At 39.4% G+C, this 19,286-nt stretch overlaps 1 protein-coding gene across 1 annotated transcript in view; it reads left to right on the top strand.

Annotated features, from left to right (window-relative positions):
* Nucleotides 1–19,286, top strand: part of slc4a10b (solute carrier family 4 member 10b) — a 39,792-nt gene that overhangs the window by 9,439 nt on the left and 11,067 nt on the right. Inside the window, exons 3-10 of the mRNA XM_041807038.1 lie at nucleotides 4,474–4,555; nucleotides 7,552–7,704; nucleotides 7,795–7,933; nucleotides 8,359–8,519; nucleotides 11,596–11,781; nucleotides 12,951–13,030; nucleotides 18,042–18,199; nucleotides 18,307–18,394. Coding sequence (XP_041662972.1) covers nucleotides 4,474–4,555; nucleotides 7,552–7,704; nucleotides 7,795–7,933; nucleotides 8,359–8,519; nucleotides 11,596–11,781; nucleotides 12,951–13,030; nucleotides 18,042–18,199; nucleotides 18,307–18,394 — 1,047 coding nt within the window. The remainder of the gene's footprint in view (nucleotides 1–4,473; nucleotides 4,556–7,551; nucleotides 7,705–7,794; nucleotides 7,934–8,358; nucleotides 8,520–11,595; nucleotides 11,782–12,950; nucleotides 13,031–18,041; nucleotides 18,200–18,306; nucleotides 18,395–19,286) is intronic.

Genomic DNA, 19,286 nt, shown 5'->3' with positions numbered 1-19,286 from the left:
TGTTGGTTCATGGTGTTAATCACTGGCAAATAAGAAGGTTTTTAAACCGCTCTACCAAAGGCTTACTAACCTTGGTAAGAAATTATGATACCTACCTGGGCATGACTGGACAGAATAAATTGCCTAGTTTTGAAATACCAAGACCTGGAGGACTGCTATTGTGTAGAGAGGAAGAACAGGAACAAATGAGACTGCATGGAAGCCCAAACTGAGCTAGAATGGGAGTTTAATCTGAATCTGTGCAAGAATGGAAACCAGAAAATGAGGTTTGTAACAAGAGAATTTTTGGTGAAGGACTTGAGCTTGTACAGCACTTGAGTCTGACTGAAACTAATTCTCTCCACATTCACACTCTGATGGCGAAGGCTGCTGTGTAGAGTGACCATCAGTATTAGTTAATCCTATTCATGTGCATCCATACAGATTAAAACACCACAGCAGTGGGAGCAAAGTGAGGTCAAGTGTCCAAGCACACATTGACATATGTCTGCAGGAGCAGGAGATCAAATGCATGACCTTCCAGCTGCAAGACAACTGACTCTGTCCTCTGAGACACAGTCACTCCAAGAGTTGTCCAAGTTTTGCTGCAAGACTGTCCTACTTAGCTTTCTATGGATGCTTTAGAGCTCTCATGCTGCCCATGATGATTCCTAAACCCTTACTGGATGGATGTGAGTCTTGCTCATGATGAGTTCTACCCCAGAGCAGAGTCCAAGTCTGAGTAACATGAGTCAGCTCTGTGGCCAGTTTGTATTGTAATACATACATACATGTAATACAATATTGTAATATTGTAATCCAGAATATGCCCCCCCCCCCACCCACTACAAAACACACTTCTCACTTCTTAATTAATACACAAGACTAATGTGTTGTACTTGAAACTTATCAAGGTAACATGCACAGCAAAAAATGTAGTCAAATTCTCAGTGTTAAACATTTCAGAGTTGATTTTATCGCACAAAGTGAATCCATCCCGTGTTTAATGGCCTTCATTGTTGGAGTTATTTGACAGTGTTGATTCATTTAGTGTTAGTCCAACTCTGTAGAGAGTCGACTGATCTAGGCTCTACCCACTGTCATTTCAAATCTAGGAGGGTGGAGTTCTCCCATCATGCTCTTGGGTGGTGTTTAACTGAATTTTTGATGTTTTCAGGTATATTTATATGTGTTTATAAAAAATAATTAATATGTACCTTTCGGTTCAGTGTTTCCCATCCCCCTTTTATTGCCTTTGTCTTTTCCCATGTTTAACACATACACTCATTCTGCAACAGTGCTGAAGACGAGATGGCCTTCGATCTCAAACATAGGCTAAAATATGAAAACTACACTGTGCTCATGAGTCTGGCTTTTCTTTATAACCGAGAGAGAAAGTGACAGAGCTGGAAAACAACTGGACTTAGTTGAAACACGCCCCCAAGCAAACGTATTTGGCATACCTGGATGTAATAAATGTAATAAACACGATAATACAAGAGATGTGTCACATGTTGGAGTTAGAAATTATGGTTTATTTGCCGTTATTTTTCACTTGAAGTTAGTGATGCTGAGTAAACAGGTTTGAATATTTGGATTTGGAAAACTTTATTGTCCCCGAGGGGCTATTTGGTTTGCAGCAGAAGTCAAACATACATTCCACTCATATAGCACAGTATATAAAATCTCCTGCACAATAAAACCACAATAACAATAAAACCACAAATAACAGCAATAAATGTGCAATAAATAAATATGTGTCTGTCCCCATTCAGCCAAATGACATGCTTTGTCAAAGCTCCACTATAAAGTACACGCTCTAAACTTTGTAAAAAAGTCAAAAGGCAAAGCTTTAATGCTCCCCTTATTATGTTGGAGAGCAATCACTGCAAACATGCACCGGTTTGTGGAGACGCTGAGCCATTATGCAATTATTTGGGGAAAAACGCCCCTTTCCATGTGAACTGCTCTAGTTGCATTCAGCATCTGACGATGAGTTTGGTAAAGGAACAGCATTTATAGACTCAAGATTAGTCTACTGCCTGTGAGAGCTGATGGAAGAGCACTGCATTTTTTTGTGATGCACAGACTGTCCAGAGATCCGGAAACAATTCAACTTCTTTGCTGATTAACACTGATGTTTTGCTGTGTGGTGAGGCAGACAATAATACATGGGAGAGATGAACAAAGGCAGACACTGTAGTTAACTTTCTTAGAGAAGGGAAGTGCATACTACAAAATAAAACTAGGGATGTTACGATACCATCTTTTCCTTCCCGATACCAAGGTGTTGGATATCAGCTGATACCGAGTACCGATCCAACACTAGTGTGAACTTTCTGGACTGACTGTGCAGACTAGTAAATTATTTTGGACCTATATTTGACTCAGAACATGGCCCAACAAATAGAATCATAATGTACAGCATCTCTGTGACCCTAAAGTTGTTTTTCTGCTGATTATTGAGTTTTACTGCTAAATATTAAAATAACAATAATACAGGGGGCTGCATCACAGGCTCTCTTTCTCTCTCCTTCTCCATTATGCTCTATTCGGGCAGCATCACGTGATCACAGAACAGCCTGCAGCTGGCTGACAGACGCTCACAAAGGGTATGGCCATTAGCATTCAAGCTAGTGGTCATAAGTGATCGTAATTCAATTAAAATGGATAAAAAGACGTTCAATATCGGGTTTACTGGTGTAGATTTAACCATTAAAGTCCCCAAAAGTCACACGAGTTCCAGGCTCGCTGAAAATGCTGCTGCAAAGGATTCAAAGGCATCAATAGTGTCAATGGGAAAACACGACAGCTAACTTCAAGAGGAAAAACAAGCAAGAGGCAACAATTTATGGTTCAAAAGTTATTTAACTTTTGATAAACTGTCACTTCTTGTCGTGTATGACAGTGCTGGTCTGGACGACATTTTAACGATCACATTCAGAGAGAAAATATCAACAGACACCATTTTCTGCTGCTGCAGTGGGTCCTTTTCTGCTTCTTTGGTGCTCTAAAAATGGTAGCTCGTGCATGCAGTGTTTCCAGCGCTAACATTAAGCATGGCTAAACAAAGAAAAACATAAAGTGAAACCAAACCGTATCGGATCAGTACATAAACTCATGTACTCACCAATACCTGCACTTTAAGCAGTACTGGATGTATTTCTGATACTGGTATTGGAATCAGCACAACACTAAAACTGGAATAAATTATTAAATTCTAAAATGGTGGCAAACACTCAACCTATGTCAGAGTAGGATCTCTTTCAACCAGGTCATGTGTTATCCAAATCTTCATTAAGGGGGCAACTGGAGTTCTTGAAAATCAGTTGTGCTTTCAAGAAACTCAATCAAGTGCAGTTGCCCCCTTTTACCAGAGTGGATAACCCATGATCTAGTTAACTGGATGGTCAAAAGCACACTTCCTCTAAAAAACAAAAACACATTTTTTTTGTTATTCTAATGCATTTGTTGTTTTGTTTGAGAACTTGCTGCCTTTCTCTATCTGTATTGTGATGCCAAATTCACAACCATGAGTGGGCAGTAGATTTTGTTCTAGTACAGACTGAGGAAGTAAGTGGTGAACTGTGACCTCAGCCTGAGAAACTACAGCATCTCTACAGCTTTCTCTCTGGTCTGAACTCCTTTGTAATGCCTGGTATAGCCTCCTTAATCAGTGCTGCATGAAGCTGGACATTTTGTTTGTGAATGTTAATGCCGAGTTGTGATGATGTGTTTGTGTTTGATTGAGAAATCCTCTGAGTAATGCTGAAATTCTGCAATGTTATGAATCACACAGTGGTCATAAAGCAGAGGAAAACAAGTGCTGGGTTTGTCTTCTTCAAGTATCTTAAAATGAGAAAATAATGATTTCCTTTGGTACAGTTTCCCTACAACCACCTACTCATTCTCATCTTCTTCCACAAGTGTTATGTAAGCAGGCTAACATTCACACACTTCACTTCTTTCAGCGATCAGACTCCAATCAAGCAGATCCATGTGCCCTCAATCATCTCACGCTCTGGCAGTGAATGCGTGTCCTGCTACAGGTTTCTAATAGAGCTGTATAAAACACAGCTGCATGTTTGAACTGTTGACTTTAGTTGTATGTGGAACAGCTGCTCAGGAAATGTAAGGGGAAATCTATCTGCCTGGTTGTTCTGGGAATTTTTTGGACCATTGAGTATTCCTCTTGTAATCTGACAAAAGCTGCGTGCTTAGGATTATGTTCTTTTTCCGCTGGCTCTGTCTCTACATAAATGTCTATGCGGACGGAAATCCACTTTGGATAACCTCCATGTTGACCAGTCTTGCATGTCTGGTTTGGCTGAGAATTAGTAACATATCAGTCCGCTTAGTCTGCAAAATGCATCCTTTATTTTAAATACAGCTCAGTGAGATATTTCATGTCGGTTATGTTTGTATGTTATGTTTTCCCATAGATTTTAGATTTGTTTTAATATGTGATCCTGTTTGCCACATGTGTCCTGACAGAGGAATGATGACGAGGCTGTGGTGGACAGAGGAGGAACACGATCCCAACAAGGAACCAACTTTGAACAGGAGGATCTTGAAGGTACTTTAAAGCACTGAATGTATCCAAATACAAAAAAGCTTCAAGCGGTGAAAAGCTGCTGCAGCTGAGTCCGCCTACTCTGTCCTTACAACTGCTGCTTTCCTCTTGACAGCTTTTTCGAAGTAAAAAAGATGAGAGCAGAGTGGGAGGACAGTGGGTGAGCTGAGTTCGCATCAACAATTTCATAGTCACTGAAATACATGGGACAATCACAAAGAAACAAACAGCAAGATTTAGAAAATTATAGGTATTAAAGCCCAGCGGTTTGCTCCATCTATATTTGCATTCATAGGCAGTATAAAGGTGATAATAAAAGGCTTTTAGATTAGTCATCAGTCTCATTGTTAAGTCTCTAGTTGCAATTTCTTTTAAGTGCAAACTGGCAAAGAGAACAAAATAAAACAGCAGCAGAAAAACTCCTTTAACACGAGCATTCGCTTAAAAGGTTAAACTGTGTTTAACCAAACTATTTAAAAAGCAGGCTGGATTTGACTGTAAATTTAAGAATACTCAAACATTGTAAATAACTAATATAGTTCTTTGTAAGTGACATACTCCAAAGAGCATGCTATGTTCTGTGCATAGTTTACAGACTTAACATTTCTGATTCTGGCAGAGCTTCAACAGTTATTATGCACATACCTGCAGTAAAAAGCATCAACAGTTTAGTAAAGTATGTACTGTATCTATCTGATTGTCCTTCTACTGCAGCTGAGTGGGCTGACTTACGAGTGCAAACACAGACATGCTCTCTTGCACCGTGCGTGTCTCTCTCTACTCTCATACCTGCATCACACAAACACAAATACTTGTGTGATGCAGATTTTCATAACTGCAAGCCTCCCATACACAGCAATTTAGAACAAAAACAACAGTATACTTAAAGTCCTTCATGGTTTCATACGTGCTATTTTTATTAAAATGTCCAATTTTCGTTGCTAGAGCTCTCAGTTTGCACAAGTGATGGAATATGCTAAGAATAGCATATATTATTGGCAGGCCTGCACAGAATTGGCTTGGCCCCTGAAAAACACAGAGAGTGGGCCCTCCCTTGGTGTCAGTTATTGATTACAGTGCTGTGAAAAGTATTCTTCCTCTTTCTGATTTCTGATTCTTTTTCCTCTTAAATGTTTCAGATCATCAAACTGATTCTAATATCTCACACAGACAACCCAAGTAGGGCTGAACGATTTGGGAAAATAATCTAAGTGCGATTTTTTCCCCCCAATATTGTGACAGCAATTTCATATGCAGTTATTTCTGAAGTTCCTCATCTTATGTATTTACCAACAAACACAAACAATAAATCATTTTATATTATAACCAACACAATACTGGATAAAACAAGAGCTAAACAACTTTGAAAAAATACCTTATTATGATGATTTCGACTCATATTGCAAATCGGACATGAATTCTTGTATTGAAGAAAGTCATTCTCATATTCAATTAGAAAAACCTACAAAAATGAAAAAATTCGGATGTTTTGTAGCCTATTCTTAAAGAATGGCACTTGAATGATTGTATGATATATAATGCATATCATCTCTGCTACAAAAAAAGGTTTTAAACTGGTATTTTGGCGCAAATTACAGGTCAAAACAATATTGCACCTTCTGTGATTTGGAAATTGCGATTTAATCTAATTTGCGATCAACTGCCCAGCCCTAAACCCAAGTAAATACAAAATACAGTATCTAAATGATGATTTTATTCATTACTGGGAAAAAAGCAGTTGAAAAAGCAGTTACCTGGGCGCACAGATGGCCTAGCGGTCTAAGGTATGACCCATGTATGTGGGTGGCCTAGGTTCGATTCTGGCCTGTGGCCCTTTGCCTCATGTCTCTCCGCACTTTTGTCCCATTTCCGACTCTATTCACTGCCCTCCTCTGTCAAAATAAGGCACTAAAAAGTCCAACAATAAATCTTTAAAAAATAATAAAAAAAAAAAAAAGGAGTTACCTCATTATGGAGCTGAAAAGTATGTCAAGCTATTATGAGAATGATTTTAGAATAACTTATTTTTTCCCCATTTTGCAAATTTCAACCCCTTCTTGCCACTTTTTAACACCTTTTCACCACCATTTCCATCCATATTTTGCACTTTCAACCCACATGTAACCAATTTACCACTCTTTAACCCTTTTTGCCTTTCATGACTTTTTTCTGCCCTTTTGTGCCACCTTTATTCCATGATTGATTAACTATTTAATTTGTTACCATTAAAGCTGCCATGGCTTCTTCTCTATTTTCTGGGATCCTGAAGTTTAAGCACATTATGGCTTAGCTTTAAAGTCTGACATTTCCTTCCTAATGGTTGAGTTCAGCATAACCATCCACATTGTTAACATGAGCAAAAAAAAAAAAAAGGTCATTCTGTTTGAATAAAAAGGTTTACATTTCTTAAAAAGATGCTAACTGTATTACAGGCTAAAAACAAAAATACATTTTTGTTGCTTTGATAAGAGTGGTTGTTATTCAGGAAAAAAAAATGGTTGTCGCAGCTACACCATGATTTTGCAGACCTCCATGGGTCCCCGGTTTGACTGGGCCCCTGAAAAACCCCCCTTTACCCCACCGCGCCAGCATAACAAGAACTGACTCAATTTAAAAAGACAGGCAAGAAGTTATAAAATATCTGTATGTATGGTATATTGCTCAAAGAGTAACCTCTACCAATGAAAGCCTTCCAATAACCTCATTCTTGTGTTAATTCTGATAATGTATTATTGTAAAGCATTAACAGATTGTATTAACTTGATGCTTTAGGTGGAATTGTACATTAAATACTATAGCAGAAGTGCACATTATACAGTATCTGTGATGCCACTCAAACACTTTGGATGCAGAATAATAAAGCTTAAAGGACTAACACAAAGAAGCCTTCCCCTGATCAGTGAATTCATAATGATTATCTGTTAAGCTTCTGTCAGGGTGCAGATAGGCTATCACACTGTGGCTGATCCTCCTCTAATGTACATTAAATGTGCCCACAGGCCACAGGACTCTCTACATAGGGGTCCACGTTCCCTTGGGCAGTACCAGGCACCGAAGCCATCGCAGGCATCGTCACCATGGAAACAAACTCAAGAAGAGAAGCAGGGACCGGACCCTCACCTTGGTGGAGGGTAGAGAGTCTCCTGTTTATGGTACAGCTGGCCACAATTGCAGCATAGAAATAAAAACTTAATACCCTAACCAACTATTTGTACTTTTAATTTAACATCTTGTTTTTGCAGACACTCCTTCACAGAGAGTTCAGTTCCTGCTGGGCACCGAGGATGACGACGAGGAGCATATTCCTCATGACCTCTTCACAGAGATGGATGAAATCTGTGCAAGGGACGGAGAGGACTCGGAGTGGAGGGAAAGTGCCCGGTACTGTCATTAACGTTAACATGCACACATGACCTACATGTAGTGACTGAAAGGCCTGATTGAATGGACCGACTGTGCCCATGATCCCACTTACACTGATGAGAGATGCGCCTGTGTGTCTGTTGTTTGGGTTTCCATTGCATTAAGTAATTGCTGCTTGTTGTAATTGCTCAAAGGGAATTAACTTCATGACTTTCCTTTTTTGAGCAAGATTTATGATTTAATTCTATCAGATGATGTGTCCTTCTGTAAAAATGGCACATCAAACAAGAGAGAGACAAGAAGGGATAGCAATGAGGTGGATTAGAACTAAATGTCAGAGGGTGACCAGGGCTGACTGAGTGTTTTTAGTGCAGCTAGAACAGATGGCTGGGCATTTTGCGGTCCACCGGCCTCCTCTGACTGGTACTCTTTACCTGTTACAGGTGGCTAAAATTTGAGGAGGATGTTGAGGACGGGGGAGAACGATGGAGTAAACCCTACGTAGCCACTCTGTCTCTACACAGCCTGTTTGAGCTACGAAGCTGCATTATCAACAGCACTGTGCTGCTCGACATGCGGGCCAGTTGTATCGAAGAGGTTGCAGGTAACCACTCTTTACAGAAAATGGTGAAGTACCTGTATTCATCCACTAAAATGAAAAGGTACTGCATATGGCAGTGATGATCAACTGGAGGCTTGGGGGCCACACCAGTCCCCCCACAGCTTTCCATCCGGCCCTCGGCAGACTATTAGATTCAGAAAATTTGAGAAGAGAACAAAATGTTGCATGCAATTTTTCTGTAAGATATAATTTTGGGCTTTTCATGCCTTTATTGACAGGTGAACTGTAGATAGAATAGGGAACAGGAATGGTAGATTGGGGGAGCGACATGCAGGAAAGGAGCCAAGTTAAGTTTAAATAAAACCTTCAACCCAGCAACTTATCAAACAACAAGCATGCAAGTATCATATTTTTTAAGTTGGCATGGTAAACGTATACTTGACAGTCTTATTTTTATTAAAGCTGCAGTTTTCCACACAAGCATCTTTAAGGGTGCAATTTCCCTTTCTGAGAGTCTACACTGAAGATTTTCTCTCCTCCATGTGTTTTTGGCCAATCACATTATAGCATATTAGTATGAATACCAGTAATAGACATCATGAGGGCTTCAGAAATATGTAGCTAAAATATTTCGATTGCCCCCTTGTAGCCGGCTGCAGTATAGGTGATAGGGGCTGATCTCAAAACACTTAAAGATCCAACGATTTTTGAAGGAAATAATATTTTTACAAGAATATGTTAATCACACCAAAATATTGATTTTATTGTAATTTATTTCAATGTCTGGCCCCCACAGCGTCTGTTAAGAAAAATCTGGCTCTTGTGCAAATGTAGTTTATGACCCCTGGCATAAGGGATGTGTACTATGCAAGGGTCCTTCTGCCTTGGAGGGAAAGTGCTCTTTGCTTATGCCTATGAGTGTGCATCTTTCATTGTGTCCAAATTTGATTTGGTTTAAGTCAATTCCTGGGGTCAAGATTTGAAAATGATCTCAAATTCACAATACATTCCCTTTTTTGTTTCACTGAGGTTCTTGCTTATTCAGGATCAATAATTTACCAGTAGGGCTGAGGTCACTATTAAATTAGTGGACCACCGTCCAGATCTGGACCCAGGTGCCAGCCTCTCCGGACCTGTGCATACCTGGTATATCATTCTGATGAGCACTACTATCACCACCTCTGCAGCTTTTTTAAATTTACACTGATTTATTTTGACTTGCAAAGCTTCTCTCATCTTAACAGTAATGACACGTGACACTAGGGCTGAACGATTTGTAAGAACAATCGAATTGCGATTTTTTTCCCCCAATATTGCGATTGCGATTTAAGTTCCTCATCTCATGTATTCTCCAACAAAAACAAGTAATAATTAAATATATACTATAACCAACACAATATTACATTAAACTAGGGCTGAACAATTTTGAGAAAATATCTAACTGATTTTGACTTATTTTGCAAATTGGATATTAATTGCTGTATGAAATGGAATTATATTTTTTTATATAAATCTCATATTTAACAAGAAAAACATACAAAAAATGAAGAAAATAGGATTTGTTTTGTACACTACTCTAAAAGTATGCCAATACAATGATTGCATTACATGCAATGTATAACATCTCTGCTGCAAAAAAGTTTTCAACTGGTATTTTGACACAAATTTCAGGTAAAAGAAATATTGTACCTTCTGCGATTTGTAAATTGCAGCAGGTCATATTGCGATTTAATCTAATTTGCAATGAATTGCCCAGTCTTAGTTTTTAGTCAACACAAATCCCTTCACGACTCCATGGTTGTCTGATATAGGCCTGATATCAGCTCAGATTTAAAGTGCTATCAGGATGATCAATCCTCTCCTTAAAGAGTAACAAACGTGTTAAAAGTGAGAAAAGGGAAAAGCACATGTTAAAGCTGTTCAATTTGTAAAGTGCTGAGATTTTTTTTATTTCAAAATTGGCTTTTAAAATTAACATTTTAAAAAAGAGTAAGGGTGAAACCTACACTTCTACTTCTACTACATCTCTTACTTGATTTTTCTAAAATTAAACCTTTAATTTGAACAAGACCATTTTAAAGAGCCTATCTGATATTAGAATGACAACGCTGCTTTTACTTGCAACAAAAATAATTTATTTTGATATTTTATTAGCACTGTTTAATTATAATTTAATTATTATCTCCAGATAATAACACATTCTTGTTTTCAATGCTTTCTATGAACTGGGCTGATTTATATTACAGGGAAATGGGTCTTTTTCTGATGAAACAGATGATCTTGGTATTTTAAAAGTCAGTTCTAAAGTGGACGGCAGACTGACAAAGTGATGGTGCATCAGTCAGCTTCACTTATTTCCCCCGCAGGTGGTGGTGTATGATGTAAGCCTGGGCATGTGTGCTTCACTCATGTTTTCATTTTCTTTCCTGTTGCAGATCTTACTGAATTATCAGGTCAAACCTTCTCTTAGCAAGGAAAGTGTAGAATCCAGAGCATGCCACTATGCCCTAGTGCTTGCCATTAATGAAAATGGGACAGTAAGAGTCCCATAGAAGTTCAGATATCTGCATAGATTACCAATGCTGAGAACTAGTGTATGTTAGCAGCAGAGATGATAAGGCAGGACTGGCACATCCCCTGCTGCATCCATGTACCAATCTACGGAAGGAAGCATCAAGTATCACTATACTACTATACTACTATAGTTTGCCATGCAGAAAAACAAACATCATCTTAGACAAAAAGCTGGTGTGAAAAATAGTTCTGGTTATTTTTGTTATGGAGCAAACAGAGTTTTGAAATTCAACCTTGCAAAAAATCATTTCAGTACAATTTTGATTGGTTATATAATTAAAATTTTAATTTTGTAAATTTCAAACTTTTAAAATGTATTCCATCTATTGTATAGATACAGAGATGTGTTGGTTCCAATGTATGCCTTTGAGGACAAATGCTCTCCAAGACATACAAAACAAATTGCAAATAAAAAAACTCTTTAATAATATATCCCTACTTGTATCCTTAGTATTTTACACAATAAATGTCCCTTCATTCCACAGGACAATAATCCCACCAAGCACCATTTCATACACAACAGTGACTTATCTTTATGTCTTAGACATGGTCTTGGACCACCAGGAGTTGTACTCACCCCTGGGAGATGAGCTCAGGAAAAAAGTGCGTGAAACATTACTGAAGCGGCACCATCACCAGAACCAGAAGAAGCTGGCCAATCGTCTTCCGATAGTACGCTCCATCGCTGACATGGGCCGAAGGTCATCAGACGTCCACCTGGACAAGAACGGTGAGGGGAATAGAGCTGTGATGCTGTGTTTTATTTATAAGAGGTAACATGATTTGCAAAAAAGGGCATAAAGGGTTATGTTTGTTTAAAAATTATTTGCAATTATTTTCTCTCAAGGCTTTATTTTTGTTTCAGCATTACATTATCTAAGAAGAAAAAATCATTCTCCATTTTGAACTAGTTTTAACATGTTGACAGAGTCAAAGCTGGGCTCTCGGCACAAAAACATACAGGTTAAAAAAAAGCTGGAAACACCCTGTTGCTTGATCTATGTGGAATGAATGTGGACAGCACTTTTTAAGTGTGCATTCTCAGTTAATATGCAATATGTGTGTTTGTCTGATAAGCATATGGTCTTAAGTTGTGTGTGTTACCATCTTTTCTTCATTCCTGATTCCATCCACCACCCACCATCTGCCCACCCACCTGCCACAGCCCCACCGAAGTCAACAGGTGCTGGTTTATGCAGCACACTCATGCCCCTTTTCTTGCTTTTACTTAAATAACATATTGTAGAGGAGAATATTCACATGATTTCTGTTGATACTGGCAACTCCAAATAGGCAGATTTGTTGATTTAAGGCTATTTAAAAGATTGATATTCATCAGTAAATACTTTTTAATGTTTTTTTCTGTTCATTTAAAATTACTTTAACTATTTGGTTGAATTTGGGGACTAAATATAGCTGCCCACTGGTTTTGTAATGGAAGTGTTAGTTGCCTTTGTCATTGCCAGCTACATTTGACAAGCTTAGGGTTTGCCAATATCTCTCATCACAAAATTAGTTACACACAAAATATTAAACACTTTATATCATTTGATAATTTATGAAAAGTCTTTGAGGCTCATCATGAACATTACAAACATCATACTTGTGCTGCATTTTGATGCAAATTTTAAAGCAGCATTAGAGCAAAGGAGAAAAGACCAAAACAGCCAGACAGCTAATCAGGAATTATGAGTTTGGATTTTCTGTGGTGGTTTTTATCCACAGCAGCACAGATAATAGTCTATCATCTGAGTGACCCTAACTCTTGTTTTCTTCTGTATGTTTAATCTGTGGCCCTGTATACAGTTTATCTTCATTCTGAAATTATCAGTTGCTAATTCCCTGGCATGTTGAGAAAACTTCTCATTTATCAGAAATTCTCTTGTCATGGTTATCCAGGTCAGATGATGGCCTCCCAGTCTCACTTAGATGTGAAAGGAGACATGAGTCGAGACAACAGTTCAGTGGACTTCAGCAAGGTAAACTACACTAAACAAAACAAATCTGTTTCTTCATTTATGTTCCAGTTATGTTCAGCAGTCTTCCATGTTAAAGAAATTAACATTCACACTCCGTTCTCCCTGGATTTAAAGGTCACATATTTTACCCTTTTAAGACAAGTTTATGTTGGTCTCAGAGCTTCCAAAACATGCCTGTGAAGTTTGCTGCTGAAAAAACACTACAGTATTTTGCATGTCTAGAAACCCCTCTGTTTCAGCCCTGCTCAGAGCTAGCTGATTCTGTGTCTGTAGCTTTAAATGTTAAAGAGCTGTCTGACTCCACCCCTCTCAGGAAATAGAAGTGGCTTAATGGATGTGGCTCTCCTGATCCTCAGCAGAGAGGAGGATCAGGAGAGGAGGGCGAAGCGTTCTTCCTAGCGGGGAGGGCCAACCGAACCTGGGGGCGGGGCTTACTCCCCACATGACATCATGAGGGAAAAATCTGAGAACGGCTTGTTTCAGCACACATTTCCTGAAAGGTGGAGACAGAGAGGGAGGGAGGGAATGGATTGTTCTGGTACTTTAGTGGATTGTGGACAGGCCAGGGGCACATATTTTTGTAAGAAAAACTATGTCCCTTTTAAAGGGAAATATTGCACTATTTTACTATATTATGTGGATTTGACTGGATATTAGACTTCAAAATGCAAAAATATCCCATATTATATTTAATGACACTAAGGGTAGTATTCACATCTTAAGCTTACTGCTGTGTTAATATCTGATTCTGACTTGCAAAAAAATGCATAGCAATGGTCTGTTACCCCTCCATAGATTAGCAAATTAGCAGATAGCAGATAGAAAGGACACATCCTTACTGAGAAAAGCAGATAGCTGCTTAGGGTGTGACTCTGTTTATATACTCTAGAAGACCAACAGTGATCTTATCAGTCCTGTTTCAGGAAATAAGTCAGTTTAATTTGACATCTGTCTGTTTGATCCTAAGAAAGAGAAAAGACACGGTAAGAGCAGTGAAAGAAGAATAAAATATGCAAGAACTATGACAGAGAAATCTACAAAACCTAAGATGGTACGTTAAATAAACTCATAACAGAATGTGGAATAGGGTAAGAGATGCTGACAGACATGAAAGGGTAGAAAAGTGCAACTGCTGCATTGATTAATGGGAACCTGCTCATATCAGTGGAAATGCTCCTTTAACTGCGAGTAATAACAATTTGGTTGGCCGGTTTTAAGAAAAGTTTGGATTGATGTGAGTAATGGAAGCTAGAGCAGCTAATTTCTTGAAGGCCCACCTGTCTTCACCCCATTTATTCTGCAACAACAACCCACTCACATTACATTATCTCTCACTTAAGCCAGCCACTGAATCACAGGTTTATTTGTCCAGGACTGATGCCATTTTGCCCACAAATGCAAATGAAAAACCTCAACCCTGAGCCTGCCTGTGTGGGGATAAAATACTAGCTGTGACACTCACCACATGTGTGTAATGTGCTGCAAGTTGAAGCATGCCAAAGCTGACTTTGAGTGTGAACACTATAGTCTCCTGTCCCTCAAAGTTCTGTCACTGTTGTCCAGCAGCCACCCTGCCACATCCTCTACCACAGAAGGTCCCACCCTTACTATCACACCTTCATGCTGTAGCAGGACGACAGAGGAGCAAAAACACCTTTTCTGTCATGATTAGCTTTCAGTGCTGTTCATTGCTCTTTGTTTCATAAAGTAATACCACAGCTACATCCGAGCTACATGCCACACAGGCGGCAGCCATTGCTAGAGCCTTCCAATTGGACAAAACCCACCTGTAGCTACCGCCTCATTCTCCTTAAATAACGCTGATTGGTCGGATCTGTTTCTAAACCTGGTACAAACATTGAAGATTGGAGCTTTGCTCATCAACCCACTGCCCCAAGAACTAGACAAGGCAGGTGATCTGCAGGATTGGTTGATAAAAACAGGCAATGATTCAGATGGTAAGTCCTAGACTATTAACAGCTGACAAGGATGATGATGACTCTTTACTGGCATTGTCAGTAAATGCTGCAAAGCCACAGCCCTTTATGGCAGCTCTGGGAGGAGACAGTGTCTTGACTTCAGCATTAGGCTTACATACAAAGCTAAATATATAGCAGCCTGAAATGGAGAGCAATGGCCTCCATAGCATGCACATACTGAGCCTGTGGTCACCTCCCTTTTCCACCTGAAGAAGTCTTGTCACCAGTCCAAAGTGGACCATTTCCAGTCCAGTGAGTCTGACAGATGAGGCATACAAAGCTGCTTTCCTTTCAGTTTGGGCTCTCAGAGGTACCTCTTCTCTCCATATGGCACATCAGACAGAGTCAGAGGAGATCTGATATGCCATAAGCACCCTAACTCTGCTTTTTGTGGGGAGGTGTTCATTATCACCGACTGCAGTCTCATCTGCACAAGGTGGCAGTCGAGTCCTAAGGCAGAGCTATGGAGTTGATGGATTTGCAGGATAGAGCCTTATCCTGCTTTTCTGCCTAAGGTGTTGGGGTCATTTGCCCTAACATTACCTTTTTAATGCCCGCCTTTCTGCTCAGAGGAGCATCAGTGGTACCACATGTTGAGCCCTGTATGGGCTACATGGGTGTGCAATGACAGAACCAAAATTAGTAAGAAAGGTGAGCAGCTTTTTATGGGGAAGCTGGCTTCAAAGTTGAGGCTCTCGCATTGGATTGTGAAGGCTTTACTTATTTCTACAGCTCCAAGGATTTGCAGCCACCAGAGGGGCTGCATGCACACACTGCAAAGAGACTCTCTGCCTTATGGGCCTGCTCAGAGGGACCTCCATTCAGGAGCTTTGTGTTGCAGCATGTTGGAGCTAGGCTACACATGAGTGTTAAAGCTCTAGCCCATTCTGTGCTCAGTGTAGCGGCAACTCAGTAAGGCTTGTCTAGGCAGCGTTAGTTCCACAGTAACATCTGCCTGGTAATACTGTACGTATGTATTCCCCAATGTAAGACACGGAACAACTGCTGTGAAAGACAACTTTAGGTAGCCCACTCCCCTTGCTCAGTTGTAACAAGGAACTACAAAAGACTCAATTCAATGTTGGACAGTCTAGGGGTCAGCCTCCTTTATAGGGGAAGGGTCTCCACCCTTTCAGACTCCAGCTTAACTCCAGTTGATCCTGACCAGCAGAATGGAACTGGAGCTTTTGATCAGGTTATGCCAGAGACGGTCCCAAAGTGAGACGCTCACTCATGCTGCTCAGAGAATGGCGGTTACATAAGTAACTTAAGGGCATTGTAGCACTTTTATCAGTGTCTTTTTTATAGTGCTGCACTGTCCTGATATGATACGTGTATATAATGCAATCTAAATGTGAATCTCACTGAGATTATGACATGTTATGAGATATGAGAGGAGTTATTTGTGTCTTTTGAACAATCAGCAGAAGGTTATTGTTGGGATTTTTAATGGAAAGGTCATCTAGTAAGGGATTAGGATTATAGCCATGTTAAGTATTATAAAATCATTTAGCACTGATGATAACCACAGAGAAAAGATGGGGATAAAATCCTTGTTGAAAAAAGAGAGGACATGATGTCTGGATCCTTTTGTTCAGGTCAATATCGAACTGTTTTATGGGCTTTGGGTACATTTATAAACATGTTTTATGGGCTTCATTTTGGGGAGCAGTTGAACTGAATTGCCCGCAGTTGTTTTTTTATATATGCAAAATAACTTTGAACATTGCTGCTGCAGTTGCATATTACTGCTTAAAACACACACAGAACAAAAAAAAAAACTACATTTTTGTAATACCAATATATACATAAATAATGTCCCATCGCTGCACGGTGGTGCAGGGGTTAGCACTGTTGCCCAAAGCATTCTTGTGCTGATACAAGTCATGCAAAATACATTTTTACCCCATGAGTTTTCTTCTGCAATCTGCAAATTAGCTTCTGAAATTCGGGGTTACAAAGATGTTCAGTTAAAGGGATAATTTATACTTCCTTTTTAAATATGCTAACTAAATTGGAAAAGGAGTTATAACAGGCATGTTTATATTTATATTAAATGCAGTTTCTACTAAGCTTTGCACTGACATTGGGAATGGGTGGTGACTGATCATTTTAACTTTTTTTGGTAGGTTTAAGTAGGGGCCGCACTAAGGTGCAGGGGTTGCTGCCTCACAGCAAGAAGGTCCCTTGTTCACTTCCTGATCAGGGCCTTTCTGTGCAGAGTTTGCATGTTCTCCCCGTGCATGTGTGGGTTATCCCCAGGTACTCCGGCTTCCTCCCACCTCCAAAAACATTGCTTGTTAGGTTAATTGGTGACTCTAAATTGGCCGTAGGTGTGAGTGTGAGCATGCCTTGTTGTCCATCTCTATATGTTAGCCCTGTGATTGACTGGCGACCAGTCCATGGTGGACCCTGCCTCTCACCCAGTGACAGCTGGGATAGGCTCCAGCCCCCTGTGACCCCCAGTTGGATAAGCAGTATAGAAAATGGATGAATAATGTCCCATCAGTAAGACAAGAATCTTGCAGCTGCCCTGGAGATATATAAACCCCGTTAAGGAACAGACAACACTCCTGTCAACACTTGTCAACTCCACATAATTATCACTGAAAAATCAACACCTTCAGTATTGCAGATTTTCTCTACAGTGCAGACGCAGCATGGCTACAGTAAGAGAATGAGCTGTGGGGTCTATAGCATCATACTTGCAGAAAATTAAACATCCCATATCACAAATGAATTATTATGCAACACATAATTCAACTAGTCTATCTTAATAATACTTTTGAATATTTATACTGACCCATCCGTGACTTACTGCAATGTTATGTCATGTGACAGAAAAAGCCTGGACAGCTGGAAGAGCATCTAATCAAATCATGTCACATGAAACTTAATACATGGCTGAGCAGTGAAAATAATGCTTAAGATAAAGCAACAATAAAGCAGCTTAGGCAATAACTAAGCTTACAGAACAGTGTGAACTGCCTTTCCTAGATGACTTTGTATTAGACTTGACTTTATCCTTTCAGATAGACCTGCATTTCATGAAGAAGATCCCTCCAGGAGCCGAGGCGTGTAACGTGTTAGTGGGAGAGCTGGAATTCCTGAACAAGCCAGTAGTGGCGTTTGTCCGTCTCTCACCTGCAGTGCTCCTCAGTGGGCTGTCTGAAGTTCCCATTACCACAAGGTTCCTGCCGTCTGATTCAGCTATGACAGTCTAACTCCTACTATAATTTAACCTTTTTAATTCCAGTCAGTTTGATCATGTTAATGAATATCTGTTTCTGCCTTTAGGTTTCTGTTCATTCTTTTAGGGCCGTTGGGTAGAGGGCCACAGTATCATGAGATTGGAAGATCTATTGCAACCCTAATGACGGATGAGGTAAAGATTCACTCTAAAAATGTGTGTTGAAGTGGTAGTTTCTTTCAGGTTTTATTTTTTATCACAAGGAATGCTTTGAATTAGGGCTGAATGATCTGCAAAAACTAATCTAATTGCGATTTTTTCCCCCAATATTGCGATTTAATATGCGATTATTTTCAAGTCAATCTTGTGTATTTTTTGACAAATTCAAGGAATAAATAATTCCATAAATAAGACCATGTGTATTGAAAACAACTAAATTATTTCAGAAGCAATTAATCCATAGTAGCATGAATCTGAATATGGGCGTGCAACAAGCTTTAAGCTATAAAGGAGGCAGCTGTGGTGGAGGAGGTGAAGCTGGCTACCAGCTGATCACAGCTGGGGTATGACTTTCGTGAAGTAACACTAGGTTTCATCAGTTTTATTTAGGATGAGCTTAATATTTTTGCTTATATTGCTAATTTGATGTTAGTTGCTTTGTTCAAGGAAATTAGCATTTTTATGTCACTCATTTTGATTAAGAAAAACAAACATAAAACACAAAAAGGAGGATTTTTGTAAACCATTATAAAAAATGAGACTTGAATGTTTGCATAATGTTCATAAAATCTCTGCAAAAAAAAAAAAAAAAATTATTAAACTGGTATTTTGACACATTTCAAGTTAAAGAAATATTGCAACTTCTGCGTTTTCTAAATTGTACCGGGCCAAATTGCGATTTAATCTAATTTGCGATTAATCGCCCAGCCCTATTTTGAATGTCAACCAGAAGTCATATTCAGATTTTCTGCAGGCACTAAGCATAAATTCACAGTCCAGCAGAACTTAACAAATTCCCAAAGTGGTGGAACATTTCTCAGCATGAAACACAGCACAGAGCTTTATTTACGAAATTCATGCTTTTGGC

This window comes from Cheilinus undulatus, linkage group 15 (assembly GCF_018320785.1).
Source record: "Cheilinus undulatus linkage group 15, ASM1832078v1, whole genome shotgun sequence".
In the NCBI taxonomy this organism is placed as follows: Eukaryota; Metazoa; Chordata; class Actinopteri; order Labriformes; family Labridae; genus Cheilinus; species Cheilinus undulatus.
This window is presented reverse-complemented; position numbering and strand designations above follow the sequence as displayed.